Genomic DNA, 16,537 nt, shown 5'->3' with positions numbered 1-16,537 from the left:
AAATGCTGGGGTTTGAAAATACAAAATTTAAAAATAAATATATTATAAAATATTTTATCCCAAGGATTTACAATACCTAAAACAAAAAAATAGAGAACGTTTTGGAGGAATACTGTTCGAATAACTCATCAACCTACGTCGTCGTCATTGGTACCGCCACATCAGGAATATAACTATAGTGTGTAACCATTCAAATTATCAGAATAACCTCACCCGATACACGATACCTATTTGATTTAATTTATAAATAATAGATGAATTATAGAGAATTATAAAAATACCACCGCTGGGTGACTTCTTTTTATCAACCAATTACATATAATCCACAATATATCGTTCATACGCTTATTGTAAAATAAAAATAAGTATACAGATTACATATTTTTAATTAAAGAAAGAAAAATACGAGAATCATGCAATATACTAAATGATTTATTAACGTAGATATTTATGATTGAATCAACAATTATATTTGTTAAACAGTTTTACGCTAATATTCGGCAATACGCCAGAAATCGTGATGAGATTATAGTTCATGTCCATGTACATTATAATATTATATTATATTTTTCAAGGCTAAGCGTATTCTCTAAGATCACGAATTTATAATACATGACTACAGTTGTCTACTCGTCTACTGTAAGGTAGACCTTCCAGACTGTGGAATCTATTATGACCTGTGCCTATGGATTGCGAATGTTTCCGGTTTTAAATATATAATATTCAAATTGTATACTCAGAACAATTGTTAATACAATACTATATAGCTTCTTAAAAACAATTATGTATTAGATTCAGTCGATTTGACTTATATGTACTTATATACATACCTAAATGTATATATACCTACGTTATACACGTGCGTGAAATTTTGTAATTTTTTTAGACAAGGGTACATGCAGGACTTACAGGACATGTAAATATATAATCTGCAGTAATGTAGTCTGTACACAAGTTTTTTTTTGAAAAAATATTCGTTTTATTTTTCAAATTTACTGAATATGTTTTTATAAATATGTTATACCCTTAAATCATAAACATATAATATGTATATAGTATTATGATCTAAGCAGAGGTATCCAACCTTTTTTTACAGCAGAACAAATCTGAGATACATTTTTTCATCGCGCCATCGCAGTCCAACATTTTTTGAGGAAATAGGAATATAAGGAGGTACCTAATGAAATTGAAGAATAGATTAAATTCAATGTGTTCCAAGGGAAGTGACAAGCTGACGTTATACAAAAGTACCTTAACATAAAATGATGAAATATCTTTTAAATAAGAGGGAGGTCTAACTTTTTTATTTTTTAAATTATGTTTCTGAGTGTTTCTCCAAAACTTTTCAACGTTTTAGCATAATTTTTACATACGCAATTAAACAAGAAATTATGCAAATTATTATTGATATATTACAGCCTGGTGATGAGTGGTGGAAACACTGAAAATCTGATTAATTAGAAATATAAGAAATCTAGAATTTTAGCGCTTTTATACGATACGACTTTTTTTATATCTAATTTTGGCGCTTATATTTTCCACTGACTTGATTTGATCTTCGGACTTCGAACTCCGGAATCCAGAGTAAACTAACTATAGCATTACAGGTACAGAGGTTGACATTCACATTAGACCATCGGTAGATAAATTAAACTGATTTATTAAATTATTATTAAACGTGCGATTCCATACATGCGATTAGATAATATACCTACTATAGTAATTAATAGATACATAATCAATGGCATTATAAATTGACTATATTATATACAATACATTAATCATTACAAATAATATTATTCACATATCCTTAATTCTACATTATAAAAAATAAAAATAATACAATAAAATAAAAGTAAAGATACGTTTACAATCGTATGTACTTACCAACTGTTTCGAATGAATATTAGTGACCACAATTCGGCTACAAGATACATTAAGTACTTAATATTTATCTATATAGATATACCCATTTAAAAAAAAATACTCATGGAGAAATCCCTTAGAACAATCAGAAAACTTTTAAAAAATTATAAAACTTGCAGCTTTGTTGTATAATAGGTGACGAATGTACCTTGTCATTGAGTTGATCACTTTAATGGATCTCTTAAATTTGAATTCAATCATAATCATTGAAGCTGTACTGTACTATACAAGTTATACGATAAAATACGATTATATAAGCGGATAGTCTGTTAGTATACCGACTATACAGTGTATCCGTGGAAACGGTGTATATACTTTTCATTTATTATTACTTTGTAAATATTTTTCAATTCTGTTTGCGGGCCATCAAACTAGACTAATAGATCCTAAATTTCTAAGACACTACAATTTGTTCAACATGTCAAATGTAAGACATAGCAAAAACAGTTGTAGGCGGGATAGAACCACTTAGGCTATAGTAGTAGTTATAAGATTTCAATTTGATATAGATGATAACATTATCTGTGAAATATCGTTTTTAATTTTTTGATCACTTAAAATTCCAACTTTTTTTGTAATTTCAATATTGAAAAAATAAAAAATGGTATTTTACAGTCAATAAGTTCTCCTTTTTATGTGGTGAAAACTTAAAATGTTGTTTCTTAGTAAATAGTTATGACTGGTACGCGTTTCGGTTGCAATATTATAGGTATTCAATTTATTTTTTCCACGCAACTGACGCAAAACGATACAACGAGGTTGTACCTCACTATTGTCTATTACTCTCTAGAATAATATACTATTCGATAACATTTTATAATTATTCCAATTATTATAGTATACCTAATGTTAAATTTTTTTATTTATTCATAAAATGTGGAATATTAATACTTAATACTAATAGTTAGGTAAATTAATGCAGGTTTATATATAATATTATATATATATATATATATATCTGTGGTTTGTCACTTTTTTTATTCTCATCATTGCTGACGACTATACGTCAAGTGAGTTATAAGAATTTTTAATATGTTATTATATAATTATAACTTGCTAAAACAGCGGTTCCCAACCTGTGCACTGCGAACTCATTTCAGGGGCACCACGGCTCATCCATGAATGAAAAAAAAATTTTATAATTTCCTTACAGATCGAGAGGTGTTGTTAAAAGACCATGAGTGGATAGTGCGCACATTTTCAGTTTGTGGAAAGCCCTCAAGCTTTTCTTCAATTGAATATGAAATTTTGATAGATATTACTTCAGATTCAACATTGAAATCCACCTTCAGTAGTAATTCTTACGTTGAATTTTGGGTAAATTTAAAAAATACAAGTTTTGGAGATTTGAGTCAAAAATCAATAAGAATACTCCTATCATTTGCTACCATTTATCTATGTGAGACAGGATTTTCAGCCTATACGACTACTAAAAGCAAATAAACCGAAATCGCCTTAATGTAGAACCTGACCTCCGCATCCAGCTGTCACAAATTGAACCAGATATTACTAAACTTTCGAAAAATATGCAGCCACAAAAATCTTATTAGTTTTTCACGTTAATTTTTAATTTGTAAATCAATATTTCTATTTTGTAATATTAAATATATGCTAAAAAATTGAACTATCGTAAAAAACCAACATACAACTACAAATAATGTTCTAAGTTTCTTACCATCAAGAGTTTCATAGTAGGTCGATTCACTCTAATTTTTAAACTAACGGAACTTAATGTGATCTGCTGACCGTAAATTTGCAATGTTACGTCTTGTAAGACGGAGACAAGACATCATGCCGGTATTGCGGCCTCTTGATTTGTACCTCTATTCGTTGAACTTCGATAATCGAACCACCAGTAGGTAACTTAATCGCCATCTGTCAATCTTATTTTTAACCTTTTAATAGGACGGCTATTCAATTTAGTCAATAGATAGCACTGCTATATAAAATACCTAGTGAAGCCACAGTCAACCGAATCGACATGGATTAATCCACTTGAGACTTGACCACTGCGGTCTTGCAGCCGGTATAGTCACTGGAGTAGATAGCGTCTCCAGGCCACGGGCAGAGGCATGTCCTGCATACAGGGTAGTGGTGAATAAAGAATAAGCGACCGCTGACAGCTACGTACAAATGTACAATTAACTGCGCATCCCGTGGTCCATGACGGAAGGTCCTTCGGCTCGAAGCGGTCGGCGTTTTCGTACCGCCGAATGCCGATGCGTCCGATGCGAACATTTCACGTTGATGGAGGTCGAATGTCGATGTCGGCCTTTCACTTCGTGTTGTCCAGTTTGTTCGCGTACACGGATGGCGTTAGGGATGGCAAGCGAATTCGGCACCGTGAGTGACCAGTCGAGCTTTCCATTCGCGTTCCCCTCTTGTCGCCGGGACCCAGCGGTGAGTGCGTGGCGCGTGCATCACGTTTTTGGTAACTCATGAACCTTTGATGCACTTATCGACTATCGTTGGTTGAATGGAAGCCGGGGGTTGTTCGGTGAGCTAGAGCTATGTTTTACCAATAACAGTTGTGAATGGTAACACTAACACAAGTTGAAGCCAATTCTGTATGCAACGGAAATATATTAGAATATATATATATATATTTCGGTAAGCGTTTGGCAGAGCGCTTTCAACCGCCATATAAAAATGTGGATATCCCTTTCTACCGCAATCGGTCATTCCTAAAATAACGATACGGGGCGACAGGAGGACAGGGTAATCTAAAATATGAGTGCTTCTGTAAAGAAATTGTCTATACGAAAAAAATGCATTTAATGTCTTTTGAATAAACTTGATAATTTTTTTAAATTGATTGCTTAAATAAGAATTAATATAATTGCAATTTTAATGTATACTTTACATTGTTATTTAACATAATGAATGGTTAACATTTTATTACTTCTTTTTTGGCCATGTATGCACCGCTTACCTAGCTTGCCCTGACCGCACGCCACTGTCTCAATATTGTGTAGATGGTTAGGACGTGCAGATGGTCAGGATGGTGGCATGATGAATATTTCATATGCCACCAAACTATAAAGGATTATTTTTCTACTTCAACTTAAAATAAATCTAGAAATAAATACTAACTTTATACTTTATGAAACATGTTATTAGAAATATTTCAATTTCAATATCCCAAAATGTTGTCATCTGTGAACTTATACACACTAAAAGTTCAGCAGTTGTAACAAAAATTGAGTTTAATAAAGAAAAGAATAAATTAAAATATCACGATGTGTACGAATATAATTTTAATTTTCTTAATATTTTTTACTTAAAAAAATATATAATTTTATTATTTAGTATTAGTATAAAAATATGAGAAATACTGTAAATGTAACTATTAAAGTAGCTATATTAAATATATTTGTATTATTATTTTATTTTAAATACCTAAGCCAGCTAAGCCTAATATATTAATTAAATATAATTTTAAAATATATAGCATACAATAATCATGGTATCACGCAAATTGTTCGACGAAAATAATTCGCGCGACAGCTACTAGCGTGAAAATTATTCAAATAAAATAATTGATCGCACATAAATTGTTTGTAAAAAAAAAAAAAAAATAAGACTTAATGATCATGTAATATATTTTATAATCTATAAGGCAGTTAATAAATAACATACTAGTGAATTAGTAGTGATACTACTACATTACTACATTAGATAGTATGGTAGTTAGATAGTTAGGTAGTCGTAGATGCCAAAGAAGAGATCCGACTATTCCCATTAGGCATTAGTGTTTATGGCATTATTATGATTTATATTACAATATATAAATAAATAATAATAATTCAGTTGAAGGATAAGGATGGCGCAATTGTTTTTCGTCTACACTTAATTCATTCAAACATCGATCAATTTGGAGATTTATACATGCACTCCAAAGTAATAGATACTTTAAAAATTCAACAGTATGTTTCGGGTAACAATAAAAAAATGTATCAAAATAAAAGTGAAAATTAAAAAAAAAAAATGTGCAGATTATAAAATAACCTATAACAATTACAATTGATTATCTTCGTGGTGTTACATACAATTTTCAATTTAAAATTTGAAAACTATGTACCTTCACAATGACATCCATAAACGTAGAAAAATACTTAACTACATTGTATTTTGTATTTTATTTTTTATGTATGTATTAAGTATATTTGTCAATAAAAATAAAAAATATTTTAATGTTATGTGAACAGTGAACCTATTTTGAATTAACAATATATTGAATACGTGAACAATGTATCATGTATGCACAAACAATTTTCGTATTTGAACAATTTCCATCCAAACATTAGACGCGTGACAGTTGCTCACGCGAACTATTTTCGACGAAAAATTGACGCATATTACAGCCAAAATATATAATAAAAAAAAGTTCTGGTTCCTACTTCAGAGGAACAATGCTAAATACGTTTTTCTAGATAATATGGTTTAAGATAATTCTGATTAAGACTTTAAAATTAGTCAAGTACCTAGGTGCTTGCTTCTAATAAAATTAATTTAAATAAGTAATATAAAAATAACTATTACATTTTACTTTTTGCCTTTTTGGCTTTCACATTAATACAAATTAGTTATTGTATATGCAATTACAAATACTCTCAAGTAATTATGGGAGATTATTATTAAATAATAATAATATGGGAACTATTATTAACTAAATAGCTTTAGATCACACCAAAAAACTGTTATTAGATGGTGTCTCACTATCCCATAAGGTTTATATGTATCCATATTTTCTGTTAGGTAAATAAAATTTAATGTAATTTAGATGAGAAATATCTTAGCCCTTATTTCACATATTTCTTCAAATTCAAATTTTCTCTTAGGAATCATTTTCTAATCATCTGTTAATGGACCATATATAAACATTTTACCTTTTTGATTTAATTAAAAATTACTTTTAAAGAATCCTAAATATTTATAAAAATTAGTAATTGAAGGTTAATAAAAGCCATTAATTAAAATCATTTTTTAAATTGTACTTTCTGTACATACTATATATATATATATTATGTATAATTAGAAATATGCAACATATTTGTATTTAGTAATTTAGTATATAATAATATTATTTGTTCATCAGTTGACATTTGAACACTAAACCAAACAGATGGATCAGTGGATACATTCAAATATTTTGTTGATAAAACATTTGACAAATTATATGAGCAATTATTTATTGAAACTCAGAATTCAGAAAATGTGTTACAAAATATGTTATAAATTGTTGACCTTTAGAAGATATATTCAATAAACTACTACCATTTGGGTCAATAAATGTTTTCGGAAACAATATTAAGATTGATTTTTTTTTTAATTTCTAGGGTGTGTTCATGAATTGTCTATACAAACATATCACACATAGATACAAATAATATATGCTATACAATTTAATCAAGTAAGCAAGTTTATATATATATATATAGTATTCACTATTCATATTCATAAATTCAACATTACAAATTAAATAAAACTAGTTTACTAGCATACAATACATATAATGCTAGTAAATTAGGTATATACCTAATAGTTAAAATTATAAAATAATCTCTTACAAAAAAAGAAATATTACAGAACAAAAATATCTTTTATTGTATATTTTTCATACCTAGTGTTAAATGGTCAATTAATAAAATATTGGTTTATTTATTAATAATAAAATATAATATCCCTAAATATTTGAAAACTAATTTCATTAATACTTAATATTATACATTAATTAATAAGAGGTGTATATAAAATTATAATCAGAACATGTAAAATAAATACATTATTATTGTTATTATATTAAATCTTGGAAAATATCAATTTAAATAAAATAATATGAATATTAATTTACAATGTGTCGAATTATTACATTTTGGGCCTTTTGGGAACCCCAGTCAAAAGATTAACACTCTTTTCTCTTTTCATTGAAGGGTTTTTATTTGATCCAGGTACATTGCTGTCTTGTAACCATCTAACTTGTGTAGCTGGTCCATATCCCTTCTCATTTTTTGCAGCAATTCGAAATATTATAGCAGGCTTATTTGTCCGATCAATCAGCGCGGCTCCAAGTGACTCATGACTAACAACAGCGGCATTATGAGGTCCACAATAAACACGAACAAAATTTAAATTTGTTGAAGTTGGTTTTGGACTTTGGTGTGGTATATCCTTGGAACTTTTAATGGCCAAACAAACAGAATACTCTAAAATCTTACCAGAACTAGTAGGAGGGGCTTCCCATGTTAAACTAGCACCATCCGGTGCTTTTGTAATTTTAATAGCAGATGGAGCACCTGGATAACCTGGTAAACAGGTCTTAAATGCAGATATTTCACTCCATTCTCCACGGCCACAAGTATTTATAGCAGCTATACGAAGTTTGTAAGCTGTGCCTGGTTGAATATCAATTTTTAATTTATGTGTATAATCTGGTAAATGATCTAAGCTAGTATTTTCATGTTCATCAGTAGTAGAAGTCGAATAAAATTGTTTCACTAAACAAGTAGTACCTTTAATGACACCAACATCACACCATGCTGGTCCTTCTTGTTTAACTTGTACTGTTGGCTGTACAGATTTTGAAATTACACTTTCTGCAGTTCCATTAGTAGGAGGTGCCTGGTTTAAAGCAGCAGTTGCTAATGTTGACAATGCATCAGCAATATCATTTTCAGATTTTTTCTCTTCTTTCTGATCATTCTTATCAACCTTGCATAAAGAATTTTCAAGATTTTCAATTTTAATTTGGTCTTCATTTTTTATAAGCTCTGACTTTATTTCAAGTAGGGTAGGTCCAACATTTTGTGATGGTTCATCAGTTAAAAATTCAGATAATTCTCTCATAACCAAGTCTTTTAATTCTGAATCTTTCATACTTAACACTGATTGTTGATCTAAATCAACTCCGTTATCTTCTAGTTTTATATCATTATTCAAGGCTGAATCGGTTACACTGGTGACAGGAATAACTTGTTGACTGTCTTTTATTAAACTTTCTTGACTAACTGGAACAATTTGATCTTGAGTGGGTTCAATTAAATTATCTTGAGTAGGAACTGCAGATTCCATTAAATTATCAGATGTTGTTAATAATTGTTCTGATACTGGTGTAGGTTGATCAACAACAGTGTCTTGTTGTATTGGATCGCTAACTACAACTGTAGGGGTTTCAACTTTTTCAGTGTCCTCTGATGTTTTTACAGCAACTAATTCTAATTTCTCAGGTTCTTTGACCTTATCAGTATTCTCAGTAGATATTTGTTCTGGTTCGGGTTCTGATGTCGGTGCTAGTGCTGGTTCAGTTATTGATTCTTTTTTTTCTTGATCAACTGTAGAAGGTTCATTTACTTCTAAGGTATCTAGTTGATCAGGATTATTAGTTTCAGAATTAATTGTTTCCGTTTTAACAGAATTATCAATGACATCTTTATCGTCCATGGTATCGGGTGTAGATGAATAAAATATCTGTAGATCACAAAAAAAAAAAAAAGTTTTAATATTAATCAGTTTATTTGAATATAAATGCATACTATATAATCACAGTAATAGTAAAGTTATATTGTACTATGAACATTTTTAAAAGAAAAGTTAATAATTAATAATATTACTAAAAAGGTTTATGATTGAATCATTTTAGTGTACAATATGTACTGTCAGCTATCAATTATTCAAACTAAATTACCAAATATTGAAAACCATTGTATAGTGCTATTGTATTGTAAGACACTACATGCAGTTCAGAGACAAACTTTATTTGGTTTGTAAACAAAAAAATTTAGAAATGTATTATTATTTTGGTAAATTAAATAAAATTTTTAATAATTTTTATTGTATATGTTTTTTTCTTTGGAAAGACATGTACATTAAATTCAATTGTTTCTAGAAAATTTCCTGAATTCATAGTGGCCCTCCAAAAATAATAATAGGAGATCACTGATTTACAACATGAATATTTTAAAAGTTCATTAGCATGTGCTAATTAATGTATATATATATTAAAATATATATCCTAATTCATAGCAAAAACATATTAGAATATATACGCATATTTTATAATAAGAATAACACAACTCAGAAGTTTGAGAGTAAAGGGTTTAAATTATACACTAGTAAGAAGTAACTCTTACGTAAATAATAAATTATTACCTTGATTAAATAGTGTTAAGTGTAAATATAATTTATTCTATCAAACAAACAAATAACGAAACGTAAATCATTAACTTAATTAAGTACTTCTAATTTACATTGAAAATAAAATAACAGAGCAAAAAATAAGAAATCTAGAAAAATGTAGGATCACACTAAGATCTGAATTCTGATTTCTGAAATAGGTAATGATAATTGATAAGTATTAAGTATGAAGTACGCATAAATAGTAAACAACTTTAATCATGGAAGAAATTAAATTTCATTACTCATGAAAACAGTTACATTTGAATTACAAAATACATATATAATAATTAATAATGGAATTATAATTTTAGCAAATTGTTTTAAAAAATTAATTTAGTAATTAATAATTATCAGTTTGACAACATTAAAAATTGGTAATGTGTTTTCAGAATAATTAACGGTTTTTCTTCTTTTCGTTACATACTATGTAATGATAAGATAAAAGATAAGCGCCGTTTTCTTCAATATTTGAAAAGTTATAATTTATCATATACCTTTTATAAGTCCTACATTTACACTAGAATACTATAGTCTATTAGTCTATAAGTATGAAAGTGTCGTAAGAATAAGTTCTATTGTTTTAATAATTTATAACATTTTATGATATTCTGGCCTTTTGTTGTTTCCAAAATATTTGTCTAAATATTAATCTAGAATATTTAAAGCTGTACATTTAATTTATTGTGCTTTATTTTATTAATTATTAATTGACTATGTCATATTTGGGGCTTGATGATCAGGCAGAAACTATTAAGGTACTTTTATATTTTATTTTAATAATATAATATATTTGAAAAAAAGTATAATTGTATTTAATTAGTTTTAAACATTAATTTAAGAAATTCGAAGAAGATATGAAATATGTGAATTCCAAAATGAAAATGATTGACTTAAAACTATCATCTATTCATCCAACTAACAATGAATATATTAGTAAACTTAAAGGTAAATTCAATACATTTTAATATAATGAAACGTATCTAACTCGTGATGTTATGTTTCTAATTTTAAATGTAGCTAAACTGTAAAGATACTCATTAAGATTCTTGAAGACTTCAAACAATTTTACTAAGTTACACAATTTTTAATATTGAAGTATTTAGATTTAAATTGATAATTTATATGTATTAGTATGTATTAGATTTTGTTTATTAGAAATATTAGTGTAAGTACCCAATTTTTAAAACAATTTATATAATTTAGGTTGAGGTTTTTACAAAACTATTTTGTTTTACTAACATTGATACTAAATAATACATATTATCTATATTCTATCAACTATTATAATATTACCTGTAATATACATTTAATTAAAATACAAAAAAATGTATACATATTACATGTAATATTATAATTATAAAACTATAAATTTGTTGAAAATATATCATAAATCCATCGTTTTACTAATTATATTAAAACAATGATTACAATGATTCCACATTCACTCTCATCAAATAGAAATTACCTATATTGTTTCTTTTATTTTGTATACACTTCAGGTATATTATTATAACATTTATAACTAACAACCTAAATATTATGTAATCATTTGTTCAAACGTCAAACCATTAGTTCCTGGCCAAAATGGTGTTCCCACCTCATTTACACTGTATTTAAGTATTCATATGAAATGATAAAATTATTTCAAATCTCAATCATTTGAAATCTTCTATACTGCAAGATGTATACTATTTGGGTTAATAATAATTTTATACATTAGGACCATATTCCACAAAGATTTAAAGAATAAGGTTTTGAGATTTTGTATTTATCAAGGTAATTTTTCAGTAATATTGTTGATCATATATTTAAGTACTAACAATTTTAAAGTTCTCACTTGAGACACTGTCCTGCAACATCTCTATCATGCATACAAGCTCCCAATTTAATTGTACGCCCTAAGGCAAGTGTTTCTATCAAAGTTATTTCATTGAACCTAAGTACCTAACCTAACATTATAGTAATTATCATGAGCCATGAATATATTTATTGCTCAAAATGTTTTATTACTCACTTGATATCTATTATCCCTAGTATCCATATTTTTAATTTTTATACACAATTACTGAACATAGCACTTATGCAATTTTATAAAAGTAAAAAATGAGGACAAATTGTTCAATACTTCTAAAGTATTTTTTTTTTTAATATTTGAGAACAGATTATGAAATATTTAGTTTTTGTGGATGTCTTGGAATATTTTGTAAAAAATAAAAGAAAAATACAAATTAATTAAATAAAATAAAAAAACACTTTAATTTTAAGATATACATATTTTTTCTTTTATGGTGAATTCAATTTATGTTATATTTATATTATAGTTTAGTATTTTTCTTGAACGAGTTGTAAATAACAAATGTATCTTTTTGTGATGAAAAAAAAATAAATATTTTTGTATTTAAAAGCATATTTTAATTATTCTTGCACATATTTTTTATTTTTAAAAGAATTTTTGTATATATTTTAAAAAAATATTAAAAAAAAATTCTAATTTTAATAATTTCTCTCAAGTTTCTTAGTTTCTGATTACTCATAAAAAGTATCCACTTCAAAAATTATACTCACTCAAGTCTAAGTTTTATTAAAAAAATTTCTCGTTCAAAATAGTTATTTATTTTTGAAACGTTGTAGTTATTTTAATTAATAATTTTTAGTTTGATAAAAATATAATTATACCAAATAGATACTTGGTTTAATTTATTTTATTATCCCATTATTATTCCACATGATTAGTTTTGGTATATTTTTTATTTGATGGATAAATGTTAAAGAAAACCAATATAAACATGTAATATATGTTGTAAAGAAAATATAATTAATGTTTCATTCAAATTGTTATGAATTTATTTTAAAACTGGTACTTTATTACTTTTAATATTTTGAATTATATATTATAATCATTTTGTATTTTATGTTACTCATTACATAATTTAAATTCAGAAATGGGGACAAGTTTGGATTTTAAAAAATTAATAACAAAAGTAAAAAACTTGTAAATTAAATTAATAGTATGGGGTAATAAACTAAAAATTAGAACTTCTAATGATAAAATAGACATTCTATCCATAATTGATAGTGACAACGTAATAAAATTTAAATCTGAGAGTAAAAATAATTATTTAAGTTTACATGGTATTAATGTATAATATTACAGGGTTTTCCTAGCACCTTTTATGAAACTTTAAACCTTGATCTCAAAAATATTATTGCTGTCTATTTAGACATTTCTTCATTCATAGATATTAATTTAAAGATAATTTTAATAAATATTTATCTAAAATATTATTAAAAAATATGCAAAAATAATCATTAATCATCAAAATTCACAATTATAAAATTAATTTTAAACAAAAAAAATACTCACAAAAGTTGATAATAATAATATTATGATGAAAAACAAAAATAATTGTTTATGCTAGTTTTTTAAAATATACGACAATTGACAATTAACAAACAATAATAAACAGCGTCATTCATTATAATTGATAATAGTAAATTTAATATAAATTAATAAATGTGATATAAAAAAACTGAACAAAAAATTCGCTGCCGAAACCAGGGATCGAACCAGGGACCTTTAGATCTTCAGTCTAACGCTCTCCCAACTGAGCTATTTCGGCTGATAAGAATTTTGGTAATTTTGGGTGTATTAGACAAAAATCCATTGTTTGAGCATTTGATTACGTTAAGCTTGATTGGTCGTATTTTTTATATTGTTTTACAAATTTTAATTATTTAAAACAATAATTACGTTAATATAATAATATGTATATGTAATCAGTATTTTTGTTTTGTTGTTGTTTTTGATTTTCAATAATTCAAGTTAAAAGTATTTAGCCCCCCCCTAGTTGTGCTTATGGGGGGGCTTGGGTGGGCCAGGCCCACCCAGTTTTTTATGTTAGTGTTAATAATCAATATTAGTGGTGTAAGGGCAAAGCCCCCACGGGTCACTGATATTAATTTAGCCTACCCATTACCCAGTAGAAATAGAGCTCTAGTTGCACCTATGCTCCCACATAAAAAACCCAGGCTACGCCTCTGCCTCATGAGCTTATAACATAATTTACATTTATTAATCTCGCTACCACAATAGGATGACAGGTTATATACAATAATAATAATTGTATTATATTATATTATAATCTGTGGTACTAGTACACTGCCACTCTGGTACAAATATACGACTTATAGTCTATACTTTATTATAATTTTTAAGTATTAAGTGGTAAAACCACTAAAACACCATTTCCATCTATAAAAAAATAAAATTACTAATTTATATTATAAACAGGAACAAAATTTAATAAATAATAAATTTTCATTTTGCATGTTATGAAGATATTTTTTTAACGACATTTTGAAAGTTGAGTAATTTTTTTTTTTAATATTTTTATTGGCTTACTTACATGGGCGCCCACATACGTACCAAACGACTAGTACTTAACAATCGTCTAAGACAGCTTCGATTCTTCTTTCATCTAAATATGTCATACTGCATAATAAAATTCTCATCTTTAAGGTATAACTCAAACCTATCTGGTCCTATGGAATTCAACTTTGGGGATCAGCCAAAGACTCTAACACAAACAGAATCCAAACATTCCAATCCAAATGCCTCCGACAGATAACTAAAGCTCTTTTTTACGTATCGGATGATACTCTCCACAGTGACCTCCTTATTCTGACAGTCAAAAACGTCGCTAAAATCTTATACAAACGTTTCCAACTTAAACTTGCAAATCATCGTAACTCCTTCATCCAAAACCTCTCTTCTCGAACACTCCCGGGCGACTTTGGCCGACGTTTAAAGCGCAGCTGGTGCCGTGACCTGCTAGTCGACTAACCACTACCATCCATGCCATGAAGTGCTATTACTGAATAGTTCCTTCGATCAAGCCAACCTTGACCTATTATATATATCCTCCATCTATTGTGCTTATTGTAAATATATTTTATACAAATTGTACAAATAAAAATAAATATGACAAAAAAAATAAAAATATTTTTATTGAGTACAATATGTAAATTGGTATTTACAATAATACTTCCTTGTAAGCAGTTTTTGATTTTTGGTGATTGGAGGAGTCCCCTTTCTTTTTAATTTTTTATATGATTTAGCATAATTTTTCAATTCCTATTCGAAAACTGCATGAAAATTCAAAATTAACATTTTTCTTGCATTACATTTATTGTTTCTGTTAATTTTTATTATTAATTAGCTATAATAATTAATTGTCATATTCTATTATTATTAAATAAATTTAAATAAACATTTCACATGAAATTACACAAAAATTATTGCCGAAACCAGGGATCGAACCAGGGACCTTTAGATCTTCAGTCTAACGCTCTCCCAACTGAGCTATTTCGGCAGGTGAAATTTACGTTCGTGTATGTCATACAAAAAATAAAATAAAACATGATTAAAATTTAAAAATTTAAAATGACAAAAAATTTCTGCCGAAACCAGGGATCGAACCAGGGACCTTTAGATCTTCAGTCTAACGCTCTCCCAACTGAGCTATTTCGGCTATATCCATTGTTGCCATTTTTACAGTATGTAAGACAACTAAAGTATTATTGATTAAATATAGATGGCGTTGCTGTAATCTATATGCTTTTAATTAATTTATTCTGATTACTTGAATTACATAATGTTTTCATAGTTTCAATGTTCAATTATTACATACGAAAAAATGTCATCTATTTCTTATGAAATTTCAAATGTATTTATTTGCTTATAAGTGCGCGAATATGGTTGGATTAATTTTAGCAATTGTTAAGGCAATACCACGTACCGTTGAACGGTTCAAAATTATTTTGAAAATTGCGCTATGTATTTGTGTTATTGTGTATAACAAAACAGTTTGAAATATTACGTTTAGTTTTAAATTTTAACGAATAAAGTACACATACCTATTATTTATAAATAATATCCTATTAACAAAATATTTGTTAACAAATTTATTACTATTATTTATAATGTTTATGTATTTTTCCAGATACATCTAATGTAAGTAGTGTACACAATTTAAAAGATAAAGAAGTTGAAAAGAAAACTGGAGAACTTCCCGACTCTACGGCTAAAACTTCATACAGGTAAGAAAACAATACTATAATTTTAAATGTTATATTTTTTGTTCATCGATAGCTATATATAGCTATTATAATAGCTATAATGCTATATGCATAATTATTTTAGTAATATAAGTAATTAGCCATATTTATTTACTTGAATGTTTAGAATAGTACGATAAGTATTATTATTTGTTTATTATGGTCATATACTCATATACAAAATATTTTAGGTTATAGGTATTCTAAAAAGCATTGTTATACATAATACATACATTTTAATTGGAGTAAAGTATAGTATTTTATTGATGAGCATGATGGGTGGACTGGGTGGACAGGATACTGGGAATATTCCTGGTAG

At 27.4% G+C, this 16,537-nt stretch overlaps 2 protein-coding genes, 3 non-coding genes and 1 pseudogene across 6 annotated transcripts in view; 2 read left to right on the top strand and 4 right to left on the bottom strand.

Moving 5' to 3' along the window:
* Positions 1–3,048: 3,048 nt before the first annotated feature.
* Positions 3,049–3,476, top strand: LOC113551832 (annotated as a pseudogene).
* A 4,201-nt stretch (positions 3,477–7,677) lies between these two features.
* LOC113561343 (host cell factor 1-like) lies at positions 7,678–10,239 on the bottom strand. The gene is made up of 2 exons (XM_026967691.1): positions 10,075–10,239; positions 7,678–9,393 (listed from the first exon to the last, which is right to left on the bottom strand). Exon 2 carries the CDS (start codon positions 9,364–9,366, stop codon positions 7,795–7,797), a length of 1,572 nt encoding a protein of 523 aa, XP_026823492.1. The 5' UTR covers positions 9,367–9,393; positions 10,075–10,239; the 3' UTR covers positions 7,678–7,794.
* Positions 10,240–10,612: 373 nt separating this feature from the next.
* Positions 10,613–16,537, top strand: part of LOC113550225 (putative uncharacterized protein DDB_G0286901) — a 79,166-nt gene continuing 73,241 nt past the window's right edge. For both annotated transcript variants that reach the window (XM_026951935.1, XM_026951934.1), the window contains exons 1-3: positions 10,613–10,856; positions 10,941–11,046; positions 16,104–16,200. In XM_026951935.1, coding sequence (XP_026807736.1) covers positions 10,815–10,856; positions 10,941–11,046; positions 16,104–16,200 — 245 coding nt within the window. In that variant the 5' untranslated portion in view covers positions 10,613–10,814. The remainder of the gene's footprint in view (positions 10,857–10,940; positions 11,047–16,103; positions 16,201–16,537) is intronic.
* Trnaf-gaa lies at positions 13,649–13,721 on the bottom strand. The gene has a single exon. It is a non-coding gene; the product is annotated as a tRNA-Phe (tRNA).
* Trnaf-gaa lies at positions 15,401–15,473 on the bottom strand. The gene has a single exon. It is a non-coding gene; the product is annotated as a tRNA-Phe (tRNA).
* Positions 15,560–15,632, bottom strand: Trnaf-gaa. Its single transcript has one exon. It is a non-coding gene; the product is annotated as a tRNA-Phe (tRNA).

The sequence above is a fragment of the Rhopalosiphum maidis genome, chromosome 1 (assembly GCF_003676215.2).
Source record: "Rhopalosiphum maidis isolate BTI-1 chromosome 1, ASM367621v3, whole genome shotgun sequence".
NCBI classification, from domain to species: Eukaryota; Metazoa; Arthropoda; class Insecta; order Hemiptera; family Aphididae; genus Rhopalosiphum; species Rhopalosiphum maidis.
Note: the sequence above shows the minus strand (reverse complement) of the source record. Positions and strands in the feature narration are given on the sequence as shown.